The 25,662-nt window shown below is 42.2% G+C and overlaps 3 protein-coding genes and 1 non-coding gene across 9 annotated transcripts in view; 3 read left to right on the top strand and 1 right to left on the bottom strand.

Moving 5' to 3' along the window:
- The window catches only part of LOC109879197 (calcineurin-binding protein cabin-1), a 59,147-nt gene extending 57,329 nt beyond the window's left edge, over positions 1–1,818 (bottom strand). For 3 of the 4 annotated variants that reach the window (XM_020471394.2, XM_031819783.1, XM_020471400.2), the window contains exons 1-5: positions 1,403–1,818; positions 817–866; positions 498–590; positions 276–389; positions 35–169 (exon numbers count right to left, since the gene is read on the bottom strand). In XM_020471394.2, coding sequence (XP_020326983.1) covers positions 35–169; positions 276–389; positions 498–590; positions 817–819 — 345 coding nt within the window. In that variant the 5' untranslated portion in view covers positions 820–866; positions 1,403–1,818. The remainder of the gene's footprint in view (positions 1–34; positions 170–275; positions 390–497; positions 591–816; positions 867–1,402) is intronic. The other variant, XM_020471412.2, reaches the window with a different exon arrangement.
- A 386-nt stretch (positions 1,819–2,204) lies between these two features.
- Positions 2,205–6,588, top strand: LOC109879182 (neurofilament light polypeptide). Its single transcript, XM_020471371.2, has 4 exons — positions 2,205–4,884; positions 5,250–5,374; positions 5,473–5,783; positions 5,898–6,588. Exons 1-4 carry the CDS (start codon positions 3,817–3,819, stop codon positions 6,104–6,106), a joined length of 1,713 nt encoding a protein of 570 aa, XP_020326960.1. The 5' UTR covers positions 2,205–3,816; the 3' UTR covers positions 6,107–6,588.
- A 7,865-nt stretch (positions 6,589–14,453) lies between these two features.
- On the top strand, positions 14,454–14,586 carry LOC116372024 (small nucleolar RNA SNORA49). The gene has a single exon (XR_004209091.1). It is a non-coding gene; the product is annotated as a small nucleolar RNA SNORA49 (small nucleolar RNA).
- Positions 14,587–15,870: 1,284 nt separating this feature from the next.
- Positions 15,871–25,662, top strand: part of LOC109879159 (dedicator of cytokinesis protein 5) — a 52,972-nt gene continuing 43,180 nt past the window's right edge. For all 3 annotated transcript variants that reach the window (XM_031819777.1, XM_020471356.2, XM_020471349.2), the window contains exon 1: positions 15,871–16,007. In XM_031819777.1, the coding sequence (XP_031675637.1) occupies positions 15,965–16,007 (43 nt within the window). In that variant the 5' untranslated portion in view covers positions 15,871–15,964. The remainder of the gene's footprint in view (positions 16,008–25,662) is intronic.

Here is a 25,662-nt window from a genome sequence, read left to right as displayed (position 1 = left end):
TTACATAACTTATGCTCTCTTTGAATGAGTTTACCTCCAAGTAAAATTCCATGGCTGTCTCCAAATCATCCCGCAGCGCAGCCAAACTAGCCAGGTTTTTGAAGGTAGAATATTTCAGCATCAGCCCTGGATGCTTAAGACCCACCTTTTGGTCTTCCGAGGGCATTGCCTGTGAGAGGCATGACAACATGTTAAATCATATAAAGGGTTATTGTGCAGGATCATTTCAATAAGACATGCAGTGAAACACATCGAGTCTCTGAAGGGAATGATACCTCTTTGAGCAATGGGGTTTTGAGGAGTTCATGATAAGCCTTTGCAGACTCCTCAAACTTGTCATGCTTTTGAAGATCTAATGCTTTATGATACAAAGCAAATGCCTCTGCTTCCTGTAGAGGAAAAATAGGGAAATAATTCAGAACAAGCAAATATCTACTTTGAAAGCAAAGTTTAACCAAATGTGGTTGGTGTAATGCGGCTCAGCAAGATTACCACACCTGTGCCTCCTTAGTTCGACTCTTTTTAGTTTTCAGAGGGTCTTCAGACTCATCCGCTGCGGCTGAGGCTGCATTTAGTGCTGCAATCCGGATCTGAAGAAAAGAAAATATTACATTATTGGCCAAAGACATCAATGTGCAATACAAATGTGAGAATTGATGGTCCTGTGAAAAACTGAACATGTCGTACTGGTACAGTATGACTAGCGATTTGACTACCTGTTCAGGAGAATGCATTGGGCAACTACTTTATCGCTACTACTTTGGAAGTTTTGGCTATTTGTATAGGATTGTTAGGATGTAAAATAAAGAAACAAACCATCTTTGAGTCATGCGCTTACAATGGTCATCAATTCCAACTGTCCAGACCTATAGACAAGATTACAAATACAAATGATATTGGATAAACATTGCTGCAGGAGATGTAAGTTAGCTAACTGTATGTACTGTAACGTTACTCTTTAGTTGAAATTGTTTTTCAAAACAACTGCAGCAATGCTAAGCTAAAGATCAATGTTGAAAATAGAAGTTAATAACTGAATGTCAGTGTCAGAAATTATGCTATGTAACGTTAGTTAGCTATCGATCGTCTAGGGCAAAGATAGGAGGCAAGCTGCAAAACACCGATGATAACCCATGTCGAATCATAGCTAGCTAGCTATAACGTTAGTGATACCCTTGTATAAAAAAAATAAAAAAGACTTGACATCACAATCTACCGATAGAAAACTAACCTAGGTGAGGTTTTTGATTTGATTCCAAAAAATATATAGTTAGCTTGCTTGCTATCCTTATTCCATCCTGACCCGAATCATTCTCAGTAGCTAGCTAGCGCGGTACAACTAGCTAGCTAGCTAATAGTCTCGGTGTGCATCACTTGCACATTTTTGTTACTAGCCACTTACCAATCCTTCCCAATCTCATCATTCCCTGCATTGACCAGACTTGTTCGGTACTTTGACAATCGGACATATATTGGGAGTCTGCATCAATATGATACAATATTATAAAGCCAGCTAGCTGTGAGGGTCTTGAAAACTTTGACACTCCTTTGTTTTTGTAAATGCACTAGAGCTCGTTCACTCTGCATGGGGGAATGATCCGATGACTAGTAAAATCGTGGGTTATTGGACAGTTTAATACCGGGTGGGTTCGAAGCGCCAATCATAAGATCTGATATTCAGTTGATTGTCCGCAATTGGTGCATGGCTCTGTTCACTTCATTTCGGGCTTTTAATTCAGAACCCCCGGCAACCCTTCTTTTAAGTATTCTTGATAGACTTTATGTCTATAATTGAATCTCTGAAATGACTAAATTATGAGAAAAGCTTTTCTACAGCCCAATATTATAATATTGTAAATTATTTTCTAAAATAAGTGTCATCGTCACTTCGCGTATGCTTTTATGTTATTTTCAATTATTCATAATTATTCATTATCCATAATGTCTGTCTGTTATATTTGACAACAAAAATAATAATAAAAAATACGATACCGTGCAAAACCAGTTTACCCAAATATAATATATTATATTGACAAAATAGTCGAGTGGCCGCTCTAACAATGCAAATAACAAAAATGGAAACCAGGCGAGAGGAGGCGAGATCAGATGGGACTGTTCTAGCCAATGAGAGGGCAACTACGTGTGTGACCAAAGTTGCCGGAATGCCACGTGCGTCCACTTATATCAGTGCATTCATAACAACCCGAACATTACGAAACTTCTATTCGATCAAATAAGCCTGGTAACAAATGAGCAATTACATTTGTTGTTGACCAAAATCGACACTTTCATTGACCACTTCGTGGTCTTATTTTCGTGGAAAGATTTGGGGCAGAGTAAACCCTCTCGCTTCGCCTCTTCTGGTTTACCCAATGGCAAAGATACATAGGAGTCAGGTTAGGTTGGGGGCAATGGGCATCTTTGTCCATGGTTTACCCATAACATTTATCTCAAACCAGAGTAAAGCATCTTTTGTAGGGTGTGGTGGTCTCTGTAACCAAGGCAAACTGATTTATGCAGCAGTAACCTGTTTTGGGACTATGGGGTTGGGACTACAAGGATGCTTGAAATTATGAATTACAGTAGTGATTTGTATTAGCTGTAAAAATCCTCCATGCTTGATTACCTGTGAACCTGATATGAGAAATGGCATGGTATATCTACAGAATAATATGAGTACATGTTTTTAGAGAATTTAGACGTTTTTACAAAAATATCATTCACAACACTTCATTTTCTTGATAAGGCTTCCTCTTAGTGGAACTTTAAATATACATCAGTTAGATCTGTGAGCACTTGTATGGTATACCTGGTGCCTAATCAGAATTTTCATGAAAATATCATTACATTCACAACTTTTAATTGTCTTCATGAAGCTTTATCAAGACATGAACTTTAAATAGACATGAGTTAGAGGTTTGAGAGCTGGTATGGCATATTTAGAGTCTGAGTAGCTAGATAGAGGGAAACATCTTTAGATGATTCATTGATTTTCACAAAATATAATTACATTCACAATTTTAAATTGTCTTCAAAAGGCTTCCCGAAGCTGTGACCATTGTGTATAGATTGTTTTGGAGTCTGTGCGAGGTTGCATATCTAGACTAGAACCTTGTCTGAATAGCCAGATAAAGGAAAAATGTCGTTGAAAATTCAGGGGATAGCCCAAATGGGTTTCAAACCCAGAAACCTGCAACTGTCAGTCCAGTAGTACTGTCACCATAAAGCCTGAACTAAGGGCTACATAAAAATGGTTTTTAATACTGATACAAATGTGGAGCAAAAGCTAAACATACAAAAATGAGGTTCAAAATGAGTCACTGCAGTGATCTGGACTCACACAGTTGTAGGGTAGTTGCAAAATGGTGCAGTGCTGTGTCATTGTTGGCAAAAGTCTTGCTCCCTCAATTGCCAGCGCTGTAGTTTAAAGCCTCTGCAGTCACCTGATGCACTGCTGAGATTTTGTTTGTTTTTAGGGGCTAATGGTAATATTTGCTATTCATCGTGTTTCAGAGAGATAGACATGCTTCTCAGCTAAATGTATATTTTGTTTTCTCAGACTGTCCTCATTGCCCTCCGTCTCTCCACTGCTCCACAGCCCCTTATCACTGCTTATCCCCGCCCCTTACATCTCTCATTCCCTTCCTTAACAGCTCAGACTTGGCTGGCTGATGCTATCATTGATCCCTGCTGTCAGTGCTCTAAAAAAACGTTGCGTCACAGTCATTACCAGCTCTATAAAAGATACAGTGATGCAGATTCCACTGTGTCGACCCAGCAACTCTACTACAGTTAGAGCTGCCTGTTTCGCAAGTCATGAGTTCCATTGCTTACGACCCTTACTTTCCCTCCTCTTCCCACAAGAGGAGGGTGATGCTGCGCAGTGGAGGGTATGGAGACAGTGCAGGAGGGATGGCATCCAGGTCGGTGTATTCCAGCCACTCTGCCCCCCTCTCATACCATGGGTCATCCCGACTGCGTTACCCAACATACAGCCGTAGCTCCTCCATGCTGCTGTCTACCCCCAGATCTGCTGCCGCTGCTGAACTCGACATCAGCCAGGCGGTGCAGGTGAGCACTGAGTTCAAGGCCGTGCGGACGCAGGAGAAAGCCCAGCTACAGGAGCTGAATGACCGCTTTGCCAGTTTCATTGAGCGTGTCCATGAGCTGGAGCAGCAGAACAAGGTGCTGGATGCTGAACTGCTGATCCTCAGGCAGAGGCATGGCGAGCCCTCCCACCTCAGGTCCCTGTATGAGCACGAGATCCGCCAGCTCCGTGCTGCTGTGGAGGAGGCCCGCGATGAGAAACAGGCTGCCCAGAACCACAGGGACCAGATGGAGGAGGTGCTGCAGAGTCTGCAGGGACGTTATGAAGAGGAGGTAGTGAGCAGGGAAGAGGTGGAGGGGCAACTGATGGATGCCAGGAAAGGGGCGGATGAGGCTGCTTTGGGCCGTGCTGAGCTGGAGAAGAGGACGGAGACGCTGCTGGATGAGCTGGCCTTCCTGAAACGTCTCCATGAGGGGGAGATAGCTGAGCTGCAGGCCCAGGTGCAGTACAATGCCCAGGTGTCCGTGGAAATGGAGGTGGCCAAGCCAGACCTGTCTTCAGCCCTCCGAGACATCCGCGTCCAGTATGAGAAACTGGCACATCGCAACCTCCAGTCAGCCGAGGAATGGTTCCGCAGCAAGGTGAGTGTGATGACAGAAGGCACCGCCCGCAACACAGACAACATTCGCAATGCCAAAGAAGATGCCGGGGAGTACCGCCTCCTGATTCAAACACGGAACCAGGAGATTGAAGCCTGCCGTGATAGGAACCAGTCCCTGGAGAATCAGTTACAGGAGGTAGAGGAGGAACAGAGTGCTGAGATCGCAGCCCTACAGGTCAGTGCCAGAGCAGCATGAATGAAAATCATACAATTTCTCATAAAAAAATGTCACATGTCTGAATATCTGCATTAGACCCTGCTGAGCCTAATCCTTCAGACAAATGTACACAATATTCTACAGAAATGCGGTGTAATGCATCCGTTAAGTTAACAAGGTAAGTTTTGGACTGTAGATTACATGTGCAAATCATTTGATAATAATGTGTATTGAAAATATGTCTACACTAGAAAGTTTGTATAGTATTGTTTTAGAGTGCCTCCCTATTACTTAAAATGTTTTTATTTCATAGTTATTCCACAATAAACACTTTATTAATCATGTTACACTGTTAACATAATAAAGCATCTCTCCAAAAACAGGAATCAATTGGCCAGCTGGAGGACGAGTTGAGGACAACCAAGAATGAAATGGCTCAGTACCTGAAGGATTATCAAGACCTCTTGAATGTTAAGATGGCTCTGGACATCGAGATCGCAGCTTACAGGTCTGTGGCTTATAAAATTAGATCAGCATGTTTTGTGCCATCTCTCGTTATCTACATGTTATCTACATATCTACCCTATGTATCTATTATCTTTCCAGGAAGCTGCTTGAAGGGGAGGAGAATCGCTTCAGTGCAGTAGGACCAGGGGCAATGTCCAGTGTCTATTCCCAAAGCCTGTGTGTGGCCCCATCCCGCAACCGCCCCATGTTTTCCATGCAGTCCAGCCTGACCTCTGGTGCCCCCTACCTACGCATGTACAGCTCATCATTCTCCTCTGCAGATGAGATTATAGCTGCTAGTCAAGCACAGCCTGCTGAGTCAAGTCCTCAGGAGGAAGAGGAGGAGGAAGGAGAGAAGGGAGACGAGGAAGCAAAGGAAGAGGATGTTGAGGAAGAGAAAAAAGCAGAAGGTCAGTATTGTCCAGAGTTTAAATGAATGTGCTTTCAAAAAAAATGAAGGTTTTGAGATGTCAGGTTCCGTATCTGCAGCGGATAGCAACTAATCACACTGTCTCTACCTACAGATGACAATGGAGATATGAAGGAACAGGCAGAAGAGGAGGCTAAAGAAAATGGAGACGATGGAGGAGATGAAAATCAAGAAGGTAGAGATGGAGAGGAGGATGGAGCCAATGAAACAGAAGAAGGGCATGATAAGGGAGAAGAGGATGAAAGCAAAAAGGAAGTAGAAGTGGCAGAGGAAAAAGAGAAGCCAAAGGACAAAAATATTTAAATCAAGATTCTGATGAATGACACATTGATTGTCCCATATTGAGGTGCTCTACAAAAAGATCCATTAGTTCAGTACAATCAATCAGGAAACCATTGTATACAGCAGAGGCCTTTATGTTTGTGTGCAAAGAGGTAGTATGGCTGTACAGTGAAGCAAAACATGACAGTGTATGCATGTGTGTGCCAGCAAGGCCATAAATAATAAAAAGCAAATAGCTGTATATGAAATACATTCAAATAAATGCAATATGAGTGCTCTATGGGTGAGAAAGAATGTGTGGAGTTTTGTGAGCAAATACTGTATTGTATTAGCCTAAGAAATATGTTTGAAAAACCTATGTGCATTTCTGTCACCACAATATGCATATAAGAACACCACTGTGTTCAATATACTTGATTTTCAATGCCTTAGACATATTCTTAGTGGGATCAATGATGTACTGTACTGAACACAAATAAAGACTTAAAACATGTCCATCTGAATACATCCATTTCTGGTATTATTGCACTATTGAATTTACTCATGAAGTTGCTACTCATTTTCCTGACTATCCGGATGAGTCAGCAATAAGAGTTTGGAAATGGGTATGCCTAGTCAGTTGAACAATGAATGCCTTCAACTGAAATGTGTATTCTGCATTTCTCTCTCTGGATCAGAGAGGTGCAGGGGGCTGCCTTAATCGTCTATGCATTTGGCACCCAGGGAATAGTGGGTTAACTGCCTTGCTCAGGGGCAGAACAACAGATTTTTACCTTGTCAGCTCAGTGATTTACAATCCAGCAACCTTTCAGTTAGTGGCCCAACACTAACCACTACGCTACCTGCCAGAGTGTATAGAAAATAGCATTGGTGATTCAGGATGTTCTTTTAGAGTACAAGGAGAGTATTAGAATAACTGTTTCCTTTTTAGGTTGGTTGATAGATTATGTAATTCCTCAATAATATACGTACTACCTGTATGTCTCATGAGAAACACCCTCTTAGGTGGCCCTTTGACAAACACTGAACAAACTTTGGAAATTGTTGATAGTTTCCCCACCTTGGTAGATTTTTAAATGATAAAGAACAGCTGAGAAGCAAACATTTTTTCATTCATTCTTTCAAATCGACCAGAAATCAGTGATTGAGAGAACTTTCACATACATCAACTCACATTTAAGATGTTAGTAATATTATTCCTCTGGGTGTTCTTCTGTTTTTCTAAATACATTGAACCATCTTCAGTAGAGAACAGGAACCCTGTGTGTGTGTGTCTCATAAGTCAGAAGGTCCTTTCTGTCCCATTATCCCCTTTGTGTGATCAGTGAGCTGACATTAGTGTTTTTCGTGCTGGCTCACTCTCCTTCACATCACTGGCCATAAATTAGAACCTTTACGATTCAGTTAGCTTGCTGCTGCACCAAAGGATCTGGCCAAATGTCTACCGATGGAGGATGCCAGCAGAAAGCAATTCCCATTAGAGAAACACATGAGGAAAGTTTCACATTAAACCTGGACAGGGGATGGTCTGTTTTATTCAATACACTCTTTTTGCACCACACTGGTGGCGGAAATGCACAGCCGTTCATACACATGCAGGAACATTGCATACATACTGTGGGCTATGTGTGACTTGTTGCTATTCATATCAATTTGAATTTTGTGGATGTATATCCCCAACAAGGAGAACACTTGTTCTTCCAAGGACATAAGTTTTACTTGACAGGGATGCAGAGAGAATGGCTTAATTACTGCAGTGGCTGAAGTTTCCCATACATGGCATAACTCACACTATATACAGCACATCAATGTAGGGTAACAATTGGACTACAGATGCAGCAGGGCTCTGAAAATATAACTTGGCAGTAGAATTAAGGACAAACACCTTCAACAAAACACTATATTATAGTCATATTTCACCTTATTAGAAAGCCAACGCCCCAAACTCTGCAGCTGCCACCTCCCTCTTTCCCCCCTTCTCTATTTTCCCTGTCCTCAGCTCACCCCATCCTCTGCAGCTCCTCCCTCCATCCCTCCCTTTTTTCCTCCAACAAAAGAGAGGGCGTTGCAACGAGAAAAATGAGAAGACTGGATGTGTATCAAACTGATACCAGCACAGATTCTCTATATAAAAAAGACAACAAAAAGGGAAGTTAAGAAGGTTTGCTCAACTTGTTGTTTTTGAAACTCATTTTAAAGCAACCAGGGTAGCCATGAGGGAATGTACCTCAGCAAACATAAGTCAAAACACCACCTGATTCTCTGTTGGGAAAACAATGTTAATGTCAAGTGTTGTATTGTGTCTATACAGTAAAAAAAAATGTTTAAGGAAACCAAAGCCCATTCTACAGTATGTCATACAAAAAGTGAAATGTATGTTGCTGGGATCTTATGGACATTCATTGTCATTCACAAAATGGGCTTGAGAGGACTGTGCAAGTCCTCGCAACTGATCTGCTACCCACTTGCGGAGCAACAAAGTATTTGGAGGGGGTTGTCCACCCTTGGCCCCCCCCCCCTTGAGGCCTTCCAATAATGAAAAACATGGCATTTTGGGTGTATGAGAAATAGACAGCATTCAAGTTACCTATAAGAAAAACATCTATTTTTTGTACGTATCATTTCATATCACATATTTTGTTGGATTTTGAAGTTTAAGTAAGTAACACCAACCTTGTGGATGATCATTTGGGTCAAAAGCATGGAAAATGCTCTAAACATGTGGGGTACCTCTCCTGTACTTGATGATTGGACACATTGAACCCCCACACCTAGACAATGTAAATACTACAACTTAAAGAATATTCCCCCAAAATACCTAATTCACCTTAGTTGACAAAGCCATTTGCTAACATTAATGTATTTCAATACATGTTGACAAAATTACCGACCTGATGACCTTTAGGAAATGGACCAGTCGATAGTGCTGGTGAAATGTTGCTATGTCCAGGGTTTCTGTGATGCCAGGGAAGCCCTGAGTGATCAGCTGCCCATCAGAGTCCTGCAAATCACTGGAGCAACAGAACTAAATGCCCTTGAGAAATTTCTCCAGCCCTATCCCTCAGCTTTTTACCAAAACGGGTGGGGAGGGCGCTTTGTTATTGTTTCAATTGCTGATTGCCACTTAAAGAAGTAGACCCTGTCATGGTCATGAGGTGGGCATCTACTCCATCCTGAGGAAGCCCCTTCCAACTCTGCTGCACTATTCCTGGGGTTGTCTCAGCGAGGTCTGCCTCTGCGGTTGTCACTGGGCACCCTCCTCACCCAATCAAAGACAGTGTCAAAGGAACCCTCACACTGGCCTGAAAGAAGAGACAAATGGGTGTTACATAGTGTGTTTTGTATTCTCCAGTATACTCCCAGTACACATTACCTATGACCTTGTATGGCCTTTCGGTCCTCCCAACCCATCTCCATAAGGCTGTCATTGGGGTACAGAGAGTGCATCACAGAGTCAGGGGAAGAGAAGTGGGGCAGTCTCAGTACATGTCCTGTCTCATGCAGCAAAACCTGCATTTAAAACAAAAAGCTAAACATTCTGAATTTCACATCACACTGAGAAACAAATGTGTGCCACGTTGAATGTGTAAAGCCTACTGTACCAACAGCCGATTGACCCCATGGTTGGGTGGAAAAACACTGTAGACTTCATCATCATCCAGGTGGATCTGTCCTGGCTGGGCTGTATGTGCAACTTCTCATCCTGTTCCATCGAACAACAAAGGACAGCCTAGGTGATGTCCTGAAGACGGAGGGTCAGAAACATAAAAACACACAGACCAAAGGGAGGCTGGTCTGAGCCATAGAGATAGATAGAAGACTCATGGATATAACGTTTTAACATGGACATTGCGTGCTTCCACCATTTTGAAGTAGTCGATTGGGTGGCGATTCCTATGAGTTAGGTGCAATCAGCCAATGAAGAAGAAACATGGACTACTTTAAACTAGAGAGAGACGCAATGGCGCTGCCCATGTGTCACAGACGCTATAATGGCACAGATACAAAGATGAGTAATCTGTCTATCGCTATGTTCTGAGCACATCTCTCACAGGAAGGAAGAAAATAAAAAAAAGTAGATTCAATATGCAAGCACTATGGAATACAATAAACTTGGGGAACACCAATGGCTATGCATCATACAGGAAAATTCAGAGTGTGTCTGTAAAACCTGTTCCAAAGCCCAGGAGGAAATACATAGAAGTAGGATCCTCCTGAAAAGAGGCTCCCGAGTGGCGCTGCACTCTTTTTTTTTATTTTTTTTATTTTACCTTTATTTAACCAGGTAGGCAAGTTGAGAACAAGTTCTCATTTACAATTGCGACCTGGCCAAGATAAAGCAAAGCAGTTCGACAGATAAAACGACACAGAGTTACACATGGAGTAAAAACAAACATACAGTCAATAATGCAGTATAAACAAGTCTATATACAATGTGAGCAAATGAGGTGAGAAGGGAGGTAAAGGCAAAAAAGGCCATGATGGCAAAGTAAGTACAATATAGCAAGTAAAATACTGGAATGGTAGTTTTGCAATGGAAGAATGTGCAAAGTAGAAATAAAAAATAATGGGGTGCAAAGCAGCAAAATAAATAAATAAATAAAAATTAAATACAGTTGGGAAAGAGGTAGTTGTTTGGGCTAAATTATAGGTGGGCTATGTACAGGTGCAGTAATCTGTGAGCTGCTCTGACAGTTGGTGCTTAAAGCTAGTGAGGGAGATAAGTGTTTCCAGTTTCAGAGATTTTTGTAGTTCGTTCCAGTCATTGGCAGCAGAGAACTGGAAGGAGAGGCGGCCAAAGAAAGAATTGGTTTTGGGGGTGACTAGAGAGATATACCTGCTGGAGCGTGTGCTACAGGTGGGAGATGCTATGGTGACCAGCGAGCTGAGATAAGGGGGGACTTTACCTAGCAGGGTCTTGTAGATGACATGGAGCCAGTGGGTTTGGCGACGAGTATGAAGCGAGGGCCAGCCAACGAGAGCGTACAGGTCGCAATGGTGGGTAGTATATGGGGCTTTGGTGATAAAACGGATTGCACTGTGATAGACTGCATCCAATTTGTTGAGTAGGGTATTGGAGGCTATTTTGTAAATGACATCGCCAAAGTCGAGGATTGGTAGGATGGTCAGTTTTACAAGGGTATGTTTGGCAGCATGAGTGAAGGATGCTTTGTTGCGAAATAGGAAGCCAATTCTAGATTTAACTTTGGATTGGAGATGTTTGATATGGGTCTGGAAGGAGAGTTTACAGTCTAACCAGACACCTAAGTATTTGTAGTTGTCCACGTATTCTAAGTCAGAGCCGTCCAGAGTAGTGATGTTGGACAGGCGGGTAGGTGCAGGTAGCGATCGGTTGAAGAGCATGCATTTAGTTTTACTTGTATTTAAGAGCAATTGGAGGCCACGGAAGGAGAGTTGTATGGCATTGAAACTCTAAGGCACTGCATCTCAGTGCAAGAGGCGTCACTACAGCCTGGTTTGAATCCAGGCTGTATCACATCTGGCTGTGATTGGGAGTCCCATATGGTGGCGCACAATTGACCCAGCATTGTCTGGGTTTGTCTGGGTTTGGCTTTCCTAGTTAAATAAAAAGGAGAGTGGAGCTACCTCAGCCCATCGCTGGAGGGCCAAATCAATCACTTTCCCCTGTTGGGCAGGCAGGTGAAAGCCTCTGATAGCAGGTGATACCTGAGCCTGCGTTTGGCATAGCCCATCCTGGGCATGGGGCCCAGGGATCCACCTGAACCCTGAGTGCACTTCTGTCACTGGGACCTAAAAACATGATATGGGCTTGAACCCACAGCTGGATCCTCACTACTCATATGTATTTTAGCCTCCTTGGTCCACAGGAGTGATGCTGAAACATCCTTGGGAGAAGGGATCATATAAGGGATCACTGGTGAACTCATGGTCTTATCTTGGAACAGATGGTTGGAGGACAAGAGTTGATTATGATCGTCTTCTGATGCAGATGCTGTAGTCCGCTACCTTGTTGACAAGTAAGGAACAGACAGTGTTTATAGCTCAGGCAGCAATATCTTGCGATTAGGCCTGTGATAAGAAAAGAGAAGGGAAAATAGAATTCTTAATATACAATGAGTGTACAAAACATTAAGAACTCCTGCTCTTTCCATGACCAGTTGAATCCAGGTGAAAGCTATGATCCATTATTGATGTCACTTGTTAAATCCACTTCAATTAGTGTAGATGAAAGGGATGAGACAAATTAAAGGATGATTTTTAAACCTTGCGATAATTGAAACATGGATTGTGTATATGTGCCATTCGGATGGTGAATGGGCAAGAGAAAAGATTTAAGAGCCTTTGAACGGGGTGTGGTGGTAGGTCCCAAGCACACCGATATGTGTCAAGAACTGCAATGCTGGTGTGTTTTTCACGCTCAACAGTTTCCCGTGTTCCTAATGTTTGGAACGCTCAGTATATACTGTAGTTACACATTACCAAAATCCACATAAATCCATTTGGTAGACTAAATATGAAAACACCAATAGTTAAGTACTATTTATCTCTATTTGACCCATATGTCAAAATAAACATGTAAAATTCAATAAGTAAAATATGAATGTCAAGTTAGTGTTGGTTTACCACATGTAAGCCAGTCTGAGGCAGAACAGCGAAGACCCCACCAGACGGAAATGAAGAGAGGAATGATAGACTAGCCAGTAGAGATAATCTTCCCAACCCCATCTCTCTGGGCTCCTATAAGGCTGTTTACTCTCTTCCAGCTCTGTCTTTCACTTGAGACCACAAAGCAATGAAAGCGATTGTTCTTTAAGTCCTACAATCCTGGCAGTAACTATACTTGTACACCTGTTTCTGTTAACATTGTACCCCCAAAGCACCATAGATAGGGTACAGTACTCACCGTTCAATCTGTTTACCCCTGTCTCTGATAACCATAAAGGTTGTCTTGTTGTTCGGGATGACAGAAAAAGAGTCTGTTCACAGTCATGCTTTCTCTCAAGGAGTTTTAAATTAAATCAGCCCTGGCGTGTGATGCAATTCAATCTAAACTAGAGCACTGGGTGAGAAGTGGAGGGTACAGGCAGTTTTTCTAATCAGAGCCTGACTTAAGTGAGGAATGGACACACATCCCTGTCTGCTTAACTGATTCATCGACTTACACCTTTGACTCAACCTGAGATGCCAATACATGTCATGCTTACATAATGCATAATTACAATAAGCTTGCCCCCGAGTTGGTAGAATGTTCCGTAAACAATTATACACAATGCCCTATTGAGCCTGAATCTGTCTCTCATAAGCTTATTGTGATTATGAATATGACCTCATAATACCATGACTCAAGCACAATCATAAAATCGGAATAAGAGGTATCCGTTTCATAATAGTTGTAAATCCACTTGCTGTCACATGATGGCAATATTGTCTTCCTTATTCACAGCTTGTGGAATTCCTTTTCATTTGAATGGTCTCTGGTATGTCTGTTACGTACATCTTTAGATGAATGAGACCAAAGGGCAGCGTGGAAAGTGTTCATGATTTCTAATACTGAACTCCGACAAAACAACAAAACCGACCGTGACGTTCTGCAGGGCTAGATAGCAACTATGCAAAAACAAGATCCCACAATCTAAGGTGGGAAAGGGCTGCCTAAGTATGATCCCCAATCAGAGACAACGATAGACAGCTGCCTCTGATTGGGAACCATACCGGGCCAACAAAGAAATAGAAAAACTAGAATGCCCACCCAAATCACACACCGACCTAACCAAATAGAGAAATAAAAAGGCTCTCTAAGGTCAGGGCATGACAATGTCAAAATATCTTTTTTATATAAATAAATGAAAGGATTCCACTTCTGTTTGTGATTATATTTGTAGAAGTTTTTTACATGGCAAAAGTGTACACCTGAATATTACTAAAGATCTGCAGACCTAGCCTAGTTGTTTACACTATGCAAAGTAAGGCCTACTCTGAATTTAGAAATGTGCTTTGATTCATTGCTAGTCCAATACATCTGCCTGAATCCAACATGACCTTCTGCTGGCTCACTGTATTTGTGATGCACATTGGGATGTTCCTGTGCATTTTTAAGAATACACAAATCACTCAACCAAAAATGCTCAGATCCAACAAAACTGTGTCAAATTATTCTAAAGAACTTAAGTACATAAACCGTCAGTGGTCCAGTATTTTAATCGCTTAGATGAGGCAGCTTAGTAAAGCAAAACAGACAATGAACAAGTCAAACAAAGAGAACTATTGGTCACACTTTACAATAAGGGAAGGTGTACAGTGTAATTACACTGTAGGTACGTTAGCTGATTTGTGTAACTGCATGTTGACATTTTTATATGCAATAGATTTGTAACAACAAACTTCTCTTCCCCTCCCTTAGTCCAGTCACTCTGTCCCCAGTGGAGTTGTCTGGCATTGACAGGGGATACAGCACCATGGCTCCCTCACCTCTCTCATCTAGAACCTCTTACATGGGGCTTGTGAGAGAGCTGAACATTTCTGTAGATTTAGATGTATTATTTTAATCCATGCAAGTCTAAAGCACTCTCTCTTTTTTAATTGTATTCAGCCACATAAATCATGCAGCACAACAGTATAATCTGCAAAAAATGTCCATACTCATTTCCCAAGCAAAAAAAATACATTAATTGTAGCTAAACCTCCTCTCGACACCGAATAATTGTTTAAGATTAGTTCTACTCAGTTTTTCTCTATTGTGATTTTAATTGCAAATCCTTTGTATTGTGCATGCCACAAACATGCATAGCAGTTGTAAGTGCTATGTAAATATGTACCAGAAACTGTAGCAATAATTCCAAGGGCTGACTACTCATGCCATCTGCAGTTACCCTGCTATTTCCATGGGAATATGACATTTTGCAGAATCAAATCAAGATATAATCTGTGATGGTTGGCAAAACCCCAATAATGTTTAATGCTTAAAACCTAATAGCAATTGCACAGAATACACAGAGAAATCACAATCCAAATAGTGAGAGCTAAATCAAGCTGTCAAGGGGAACAGCAAAGTAAATGGATGGCTAATGGTTATTGACAGCAACATTTGGTTGTTCCATTAAGTGCTATCAGCAACACATGATGTGAAGACAAATGGCTAAGTAGAATAACAGGCCTGATCCACTAAGCAGCTGCAGATGGCTTCATTGGGTGGAGAGGGGGAGGGTGTGGCATCTCTGCCCAATGTCATAAATAAAATATCATAATGAATGCATGCATTGATGCAAACATACATAATGCATGAATGGTAACCTCACACAGACGCATCCTCTAAAATATAAACAGTGTGAACCTGATGATGATAGAGCAGGCTACTGTTACAAACACACATACCACACCCCCTGTCAGTGTCCACTAAAGACGGTGCAGTATGACAACGAGTGGATTCCTCACATTCCCGACCCTGAGGAATATAAAACAGTTAATGGTTGAATCACGTCAAATCAAAACGTTTTTATACTTCTAGTTGTGGCAATTACATCTTCTGTCATGCGCCCATACAGTTTGCTTTTGCACCATGTACTCATGGTGAAAGGTAGCCCACTGTACACTAGCCTACTAGACAGTGTAGTGTAGGTTACTCTTATCACTTATTTGAAGTATGGTTGTGTTACATTGTTCTTATTGACATTGTTGGCATATTGGCACAATTTGGTAATTGAATGACCGTTTCACGCAAATTACGCATCCCTATACGGCAACGCTCCGCTGCTGGATTCAATTGCATAGCGTCCTAGATTTCGCCCCTCCCCCCTTTTGAAGTCATGATGGCGGAACTGTAGTGTTTAGGACTAGAAAAGTATTATCCGCCCAGCAGTTCACTTATTTATTTATTTATTTATCTATCATTGCCCCACAATGACCCGCTGGATTCCAACAAAAAAAGAGAAATATGGCGTTGGTAAGTTAGACAATTATATCGTCTTATTTACAAAAGGGCTGTTTTCACACAGCAGTTTTATTTATTTAGCTAGTTGGCCAAGCCTATTAAACTTGGAAGTTATGTAGGAAGCTTTAGGAAAGGTCGAAGTTAAGCTACCTGGAATATGTCACACATGTTGGCTGTATAGGGATCACTGAAAGAAAGTGAATGTTGGATAGATATTATTAAGTTTCGTCAGCGTGTGCACCTTATGTCCATATAGTAGCAATCCGTAAATCAAGAGGTTCGACTCTAAAGTGATTTAGAGCCATGCTACACGTTGTGTGTAAACGTTTGTGTGATAACCAGGTGAAACGTTCTTGCGGCCCATATACTGTAGAAATTGTGTAATTAATCTATTACTAGACATTTCAGATATCATGAAAATACCAAGTCACATAGCCTACTACACGAGTCACTTCAGTTTGGGCATGATGTGTGTGTGTGGATACACGCCCTCAAGGTAAAGCAAAGCGAATGGGGAACTGTTTCAGCGAGTATGTTGACGTCAGTACACTGAAATAGAACAGTTTATTGGTACCTGCAAGGTTCTTTGGTTGATGTTGTCACTGTATCAAGCAGTAACGCCTTTCATAGATTCTTATCAAAACATAGTTAAGTGAAAATGTATCAAAAGTTATCACCTGGTTGGTTTTCCTCCATTGTTTACAAAACATTAAGATGTGTAAATATAATAGGCATACAGATATCTGTATTCAGCAGGACAGAAAATAACCATAATCTCGTAGAATGATTTAGAGCTCATCATGTATGTTCATTTTGTTCTGACACTTATTTGGGTTTTAACTTTGTTTGTAGTGGTATAATTCAAAAAATAACAATATTCTAGTAAGGAATGCCCTTTACTCGGCTTGCTAGCACCAAAAGTAAAATACCTCTGTGGAAGTTCCTGTTCGTCTTTTGTTGTTTTGTAAAGACCACAGACAGAGGTGTCATTTTCTCAGGGTTACTGAAGTCATAGTCTTTCTTGTTGTTATATTATATTTTTGTTTCTATCTTCTCAATTTTGAATATGACAGATGACTCCATGTAACTGCTGATTGGTTTATTCTTATTTGGGTAGATACAGTTTGAAACAGACACTACCTTCAGTTATGTTTGTGAAATGCTGATCGAATCAGAACATCCTTGAAGCTTGTTATGTGTCCATTGCTGCTAAGCCCTAGTAAAAAAAAAGAAATAAGTCAAACCACTCACTCATGGACTAATGTCTGTGATAGTGTAGAGGGTGTTATTGCAAAAATAGAAGTACAAAATGGACACTTTATTGATATAAATGCATACATACATTTCATCATCACTCATCAGCGCACACATGTATTTCAATCTTTGACTAGGTCAGAGAGAGCTGGTAGGATTTTGCTGAGTTTTTGTGTTGTTCATCTAATACAGGGGTGGGCAAGTTTGATGGGGGTGGGGGCCACAAAAAAAATTGAACTCATCATAAAGGTCGCAGTTGCTCGTGGGTCTGTGTACTCACATCCATCCCCCAAGCCAGTAATTCAACCATGAAAACAAGTTTAGATAGCTGGCCACTAAACTAAGTTACCGATCTAAAAATATTTAGCTGACATTGGCTAATTGACCAACTATCAGTGACTGACATAACAAGAGAAAAACTGCTGATGCACTACCAAATTTCGAAATTGAACCTTGTGTATTCTACTATTCTAACTCACACCATTAAGTTGAGACCCTGACTGAGTAAAAAATATATATATATATCATAGGGCCATACCTGATCTATAACCTGCCAGCCAGAGATGTCACAGGTTGAAGTGCACAACATTGTGAAGGAGCTGCACTAGTGAACCATACTAAGGCACAGACAGTAGCACTTGAGCAGTGACAGTATTGCTGCATCACAACACGCTTGGTTTGATTATTTTCACTGGCACAGCTCTGCTGTTGTCAGCCTGGCCCTGGACACAGTCAAAACTGTGTCAAGTTGGTGAAACGGGCCATTGTCACTATCTGCGTGACAAGAGGGAGATGTCATTTCTTTGGTTTTTTTTTATATAAAGGCTATTGTTTCTGAGTTGGCAGAGGGAGTTTTAACTAAGAATAAGGAAATGTTTTGATGAGGTTTGATGCCATGATGAATTCTATTATTTGCATCCTCTATAGGACTGAATGGCACCCGGACAATTCCACTGTTACTGTGCGCAGACACTTTAAATGTATACCAAACAAAAAACATTGATTTCAAAGTTTAACAAACCATACAACTCTATGCACAAGGACTATTTTTAACAATTTACACTGACATTGTTACAAAAGCACATTTACTAGAAGAACTGTGCAGATGCAAAGTTTGCTAACATAATCTCAGTAAAATCTCCCTCAGTTTTTTTGTGACCATGTTTTCTGCTCCTATTAAATGGAAACTACACCCCAAAACAACACTTTTGTATTTGTTTCATTAGTCCATTGTTGATATAGTCCCCAAATATTTTGCTTGTCAGCAATCACGTTTTCAAGATACATACTTGATCGCTGACATGCAAAACATTTTGGGACTATATCAACAATGGACTAATGAAACAAATACCAAAAGATAGTTTTGGGGTGTAGTTTTCCTTTAAGATTCAAAGGTGTCTGCAGAAAGAACAGGGTGTCAGCTATGACATGACACCATGAGTTTGAAAAAAAATTATATTTTGGTTTCTGAACTACAGTAAGTGAAGTGGGTTTACATCCGGTAACAGAATTGTGTTAATGGGTTTTCATCATGGGTCCCTGATCTGTACTACACAGAAATGCATAATTATGGATATGAATGTCATTCTCTTCATGGTGATATATCCTAAATAGGTACACAAAGGTGGAAATATGCAATATCCTAATTTGCATATGTGGGTATCATTCTACCTACTGGCTATTTTTCTAATGAGCTCCGCCACCAAACAAGACTTTGGTTGGTCCTGACCAAATCTTAACCAATCATAGACATCGATGTTTCACAAGTTTGGACTTCAAAGAACAGCACAGTAAAGCTCAGTAGAGTACAGTAAAGTATAGTATAGTTAAGTACAGTAGAGTAGAGTACATTATAGTGTACTCAACTTTAGTGTGATCTACTGTCTACAGTACTTAACTTTACTCTACTCTAAATTATAGGACTGTGCTGCACTGTACTGAACTGTACTCTACTTCTCTTTACTGTACTATAATCTACTTCTCTTTACTGTACTGTACTGAACTATACTCTACTTCTCTTTACTGTACTGTACTGAACTATACTCTACTTCTCTTTACTGTACTGTACTGAACTATACTCTACTTCTCTTTACTGTACTGTACTATACTCTACTTCTCTTTACTGTACTGTACTGAACTATACTCTACTTCTCTTTACTGTACTGAACTATACTCTACTTCTCTTTACTGTACTGTACTGAACTATACTCTACTTCTCTTTACTGTACTGAACTATACTCTACTTCTCTTTACTGTACTGTACTTTAATGAACTGTTCTGTAATTAACTATACTCTACTTTTATTTACTGTACTTTACTGTTTTTATTTTTATTTTTATTTCACCTTTATTTAACCAGGTAGGCTAGTTGAGAACAAGTTCTCATTTGCAACTGCGACCTGGCCAAGATAAAGCATAGCAGTGTGAGCATACAACAAAGAGTTACACATGGAGTAAACAATTAACAAGTCAATAACACAGTAGAAAACAAAGGGGGGGTCTATATACAATGTGTGCAAAAGGCATGAGGAGGTAGGCAAATAATTACAATTTTGCAGATTAACACTGGAGTGATAAATGATCAGATGGTCATGTACAGGTAGAGATATAGGTGTGCAGAAGAGCAGAAAGGTAAATAAATAAAAACAGTATGGGGATGAGGTAGGTGAAAAGGGTGGGCTATTTACCAATAGACTATGTACAGCCGCAGCGATCGGTTAGCTGCTCAGATAGCTGATGTTTGAAGTTGGTGAGGGAGATAAAAGTCTCCAACTTCAGCGATTTTTGCAATTCGTTCCAGTCACAGGCAGCAGAGTACTGGAACGAAAGGCGGCCAAATGAGGTGTTGGCTTTAGGGATGATCAGTGAGATACACCTGCTGGAGCGTGTGCTACGGATGGGTGTTGCCATCGTGACCAGTGAGCTGAGATAAGGCGGAGCTTTACCTAGCATAGACTTGTAGATGACCTGGAGCCAGTGGGTCTGGCGACGAATATGTAGCGAGGGCCAGCCGACTAGAGCATACAAGTCGCAGTGGTGGGTGGTATAAGGTGCTTTAGTGACAAAACGGATGGCACTGTGATAGACTGCATCCAGTTTGCTGAGTAGAGTGTTGGAAGCCATTTTGTAGATGACATCGCCGAAGTCGAGGATCGGTAGGATAGTCAGTTTTACTAGGGTAAGCTTGGCGGCGTGAGTGAAGGAGGCTTTGTTGCGGAATAGAAAGCCGACTCTTGATTTGATTTTCGATTGGAGATGTTTGATATGAGTCTGGAAGGAGAGTTTGCAGTCTAGCCAGACACCTAGGTACTTATAGACGTCCACATATTCTAGGTCGGAACCATCCAGGGTGGTGATGCTAGTCGGGCATGCAGGTGCAGGCAGCGACCGGTTGAAAAGCATGCATTTGGTTTTACTAGCGTTTAAGAGCAGTTGGAGGCCACGGAAGGAGTGTTGTATGGCATTGAAGCTTGTTTGGAGGTTAGATAGCACAGTGTCCAAAGACGGGCCGAAAGTATATAGAATGGTGTCGTCTGCGTAGAGGTGGATCAGGGAATCGCCTGCAGCAAGAGCAACATCATTGATATACACAGAGAAAAGAGTCGGCCCGAGAATTGAACCCTGTGGCACCCCCATAGAGACTGCCAGAGGACCGGACAGCATGCCCTCCGATTTGACACACTGAACTCTGTCTGCAAAGTAATTGGTGAACCAGGCAAGGCAGTCATCTGAAAAACCGAGGCTACTGAGTCTGCCGATAAGAATATGGTGATTGACAGAGTCGAAAGCCTTGGCAAGGTCGATGAAGACGGCTGCACAGTACTGTCTTTTATCGATGGCGGTTATGATATCGTTTAGTACCTTGAGTGTGGCTGAGGTGCACCCATGACCGGCTCGGAAACCAGATTGCATAGCGGAGAAGGTACGGTGGGATTCGAGATGGTCAGTGACCTGTTTGTTGACTTGGCTTTCGAAGACCTTAGATAGGCAGGGCAGGATGGATATAGGTCTGTAACAGTTTGGGTCCAGGGTGTCTCCCCCTTTGAAGAGGGGGATGACTGCGGCAGCTTTCCAATCCTTGGGGATCTCAGACGAGATGAAAGAGAGGTTGAACAGGCTGGTAATAGGGGTTGCGACAATGGTGGCAGATAGTTTCAGAAATAGAGGGTCCAGATTGTCAAGCCCAGCTGATTTGTACGGGTCCAGGTTTTGCAGCTCTTTCAGAACATCTGCTATCTGGATTTGGGTAAAGGAGAACCTGGAGAGGCTTGGGCGAGGAGCTGCGGGGGGGGCGGAGCTGTTGGCCGAGGTTGAAGTAGCCAGGCGGAAGGCATGGCCAGCCGTTGAGAAATGCTTATTGAAGTTTTCGATAATCATGGATTTATCAGTGGTGACCGTGTTACCTAGCCTCAGTGCAGTGGGCAGCTGGGAGGAGGTGCTCTTGTTCTCCATGGACTTCACAGTGTCCCAGAACTTTTTGGAGTTGGAGCTACAGGATGCAAACTTCTGCCTGAAGAAGCTGGCCTTAGCTTTCCTGACTGACTGCGTGTATTGGTTCCGGACTTCCCTGAACAGTTGCATATCACGGGGACTATTCGATGCTATTGCAGTCCGCCACAGGATGTTTTTGTGCTGGTCGAGGGCAGTCAGGTCTGGGGTGAACCAAGGGCTGTATCTGTTCTTAGTTCTGCATTTTTTGAACGGAGCATGCTTATCTAAAATGGTGAGGAAGTTACTTTTAAAGAATGACCAGGCATCCTCAACTGACGGGATGAGGTCAATGTCCTTCCAGGATACCCGGGCCAGGTCGATTAGAAAGGCCTGCTCACAGAAGTGTTTTAGGGAGCGTTTGACAGTGATGAGGGGTGGTCGTTTGACTGCGGCTCCGTAGCGGATACAGGCAATGAGGCAGTGATCGCTGAGATCCTGGTTGAAGACAGCGGAGGTGTATTTGGAGGGCCAGTTGGTCAGGATGACGTCTATGAGGGTGCCCTTGTTTACAGAGTTAGGGTTGTACCTGGTGGGTTCCTTGATGATTTGTGTGAGATTGAGGGCATCTAGCTTAGATTGTAGGACTGGCGGGGTGTTAAGCATATCCCAGTTTAGGTCACCTAACAGAACAAACTCTGAAGCTAGATGGGGGGCGATCAATTCACAAATGGTGTCCAGGGCACAGCTGGGAGCTGAGGGGGGTCGGTAGCAGGCGGCAACCGTGAGAGACTTATTTCTGGAGAGAGTAATTTTCAAAATTAGTAGTTCGAACTGTTTGGGTATGGACCTGGAAAGTATGACATTACTTTGCAGGCTATCTCTGCAGTAAACTGCAACTCCTCCCCCTTTGGCAGTTCTATCTTGACGGAAGATGTTATAGTTGTGTATGGAAATCTCTGAATTTTTGGTGGCCTTCCTGAGCCAGGATTCAGACACAGCAAGGACATCAGGGTTAGCAGAGTGTGCTAAAGCAGTGAGTAAGTCAAACTTAGGGAGGAGGCTTCTGATGTTGACATGCATGAAACTAAGGCTTTTTCGATCACAGAAGTCAACAAATGAGGGTGCCTGGGGACATGCAGGGCCTGGGTTTACCTCCACATCACCCGCGGAACAGAGAAGGAGTAGTATGAGGGTGCGGCTAAAGGCTATCAAAACTGGTCGCCTAGAGCGTTGGGGACAGAGAATAAGAGGAGCAGGTTTCTGGGCATGGTAGAATATATTCAGGGCATAATGCGCAGACAGGGGTATGGTGGGGTGCGGGTACAGCGGAGGTAAGCCCAGGCACTGGGTGATGATGAGAGAGGTTGTATCTCTGGACATGCTGGTAGTAATGGGTGAGGTCACCGCATGTGTGGGAGGTGGGACAAAGGAGTTATCAGGGGTATGAAGAGTGGAACTAGGGGCTCCATTGTGAACTAAAACAATGATAACTAACCTGAACAACAGTATACAAGGCATATTGACATTTGAGAGAGACATACAGCGAGGCATACAGTAATCACATGTGTTGAATTGGGAAAGCTAGCTAAAACAGTAGGTGAGACAACAGCTAATCAGCTAGCACAACAACAGCAGGTAAAATGGCGTAGACTAGGCAACGGGGCCAACAGATAAAACAAACAAGCAGAATGGAGTACCGTGATTAATGGACAGTCCAGCGTGCATCAGCTATGTAGCCAAGAGATCAGTGTCCAGGGGGCAGCGGTGGATGGGGCAGGGAAGCTGGACTGGCGAGTGTTATCCAGGATTTAAAAAAACTAACAATGACTAAATAGCTTGTAGCTAGTTAGCTGGTTAGCTTCTGGAGGTTCTTGAGTGTGTTCTAAAAATAAATAAAAAATAATAGCGATTCCGTATCACATTGGGTGAGGCAGGTTTCCGGAAGGTATAAACAAATTAAAAGTCAAAAGAGATAGAAAGTAAATATGGGTCCGGTGGGCGTTTGGGACGCGGCGATTCAGGCGGTTAGCAGGCCTGTGCTAACAAGCTAACAGTTTGTAGGCCCGGGCTAGACAAGGTAGCAGTTAGCGGACCGGAGCTGGACAAGCTAGCAGTTAGCAGGCCGAATTAGCAAGCAAGGAGATAGCGAGGGCTAGAGAGTTAGCCTTTGGGGGACGTCGCGATGGGGTGAGTCTGTTTATTCCTCTTCATGCGGTGACATCGATAGACCGGTCATGGGCCCGGGTATTGTAGCTCAGGAGTATGCTACGGTGGTAGCGCAGGCCGGGCTAGCTTCAAGCTAAGTGGGTGGAAACGCTAGCCAGGGGTAATCATCCGGGGTTGCGGTTTAGCTAGATAGCTAGTTGTGAAGATCCAGCGTATTTGGAAGCTTAGGTTTAGCTAAATGTTTTTAAAGGGATAGCTATGTAAAAAACGAAAAATATGTAAAAAACGAAAAATAAACGAAAAATAAACGAAATATACAGGGACACGACAGGACGACTTACTGCTACGCCATCTTGGATGACAGATTCTGTACTGTACTGTATGCTATGCTGTACAAACTTGTAAACATAGACGTCTATGATTGGTTCAGATTTCGGCCAGACCAAATCTGAACCATTCATGGACATCTATGTTTAGTTCAAATGAAGGCCGGTCCAGATGTCTGTGGATGTTGAAATCAGGGCAAGTCCGGACCAAAAACCGACGTCTGTGGATGTTGAAATCAAGGCCAGGGTGGACTGATCAAATTTGAACTTCAACATCAATGGACGTCCAGTGTCAATCGGTGCTCACTGGGTGAGGATGCTGGTTACAGTAAATGTAAAGAGAGGGGGCTCATGAGTAGGCGTCAGTAAGAGCCGGGAGAAGTGACATTAATTGGAAAAAGAGAGAAAAGAGGGGGAGAGAGAGAGAGCGAAGGGTTGTCCAGACTTTTCATACTAATGCTTTGACCACCAGACACAGAAAGAGAAAGATAACAGTCATCAGCTGAACATAACAGTATGCTAGTGGAAGGGAGGACAGTAGCAGTTGACCCAACTGTTTGTGACTATTATTTGTTCACATTGTAGCCAATTCAATTGCAGAAATTACGTTAACGATTGTTATGAAATTCTGTTACCGATTTGGAAAGACTTTTTAGTTTTAATCACTTCATAATTCATAAACAAAATTGGTATCAGTAAAAACCCTATAACTAATTGATAGGTCTACCTTTACTTGTTACTTCTTTGAACTTCCATTGTCCTCCCTCCTCACGCGGGAGATAAAATAGAAAACAAATATGTGAGTTTTTGGTAACAGTATTCAGTGTTCAGTATTCAGACCCCTTGACTTTTTCCACATTTTGTTATGTTACAGACTTGTTTTACATTTGATTAAATTAAACAATTCCCTCATCAATCTACACACAATACCTCATAATGACAAAATGAAAACAGGTTTTTAGAAATGATCACAAATGTATAAAAAACAGAAATACCTTATTTACATAAGTATTCCGACCCTTTGCTATGAGACTCAAAATTGAGCTCAGGTGCATCCTGTTTCCATTGATCATACTTGAAAAGTTTCTACAACTTGATTGGAGTCCACCTGTGGTAAATTCAATTGATTGGACATGATTACACCATTGGAAAGTCATACACCTGTCTATATAAGGTCCCACAGTTGACAGTGCATGTTAGAGCAAAAACCAAGCCATGATGTCGAAGGAATTATCCGTAGAGCTCCAAGACAGGTTTATATTGAGGCACAGATCTGGGGAAGGGTACCAAAATATTTCTGCAGCTTTGACGGTCCCCAAGAACACAGTGGTCTCCATCATTCTTAAATAAAAGAAGTTTGGAACCACCAGGACTCTTCCTAGAGCTGGCCGCCCAGTCAAATTGAGCAATCGGGGGAGAAGGGCCTTGGTCAAGGAGGTGACCAAGAACCCGATGTTCACTCTGAGAGAGCTCCAGAGTTGCTCTGTGGAG

This window comes from Oncorhynchus kisutch, linkage group LG3 (assembly GCF_002021735.2).
Source record: "Oncorhynchus kisutch isolate 150728-3 linkage group LG3, Okis_V2, whole genome shotgun sequence".
Classification (NCBI taxonomy): Eukaryota; Metazoa; Chordata; class Actinopteri; order Salmoniformes; family Salmonidae; genus Oncorhynchus; species Oncorhynchus kisutch.
This window is presented reverse-complemented; position numbering and strand designations above follow the sequence as displayed.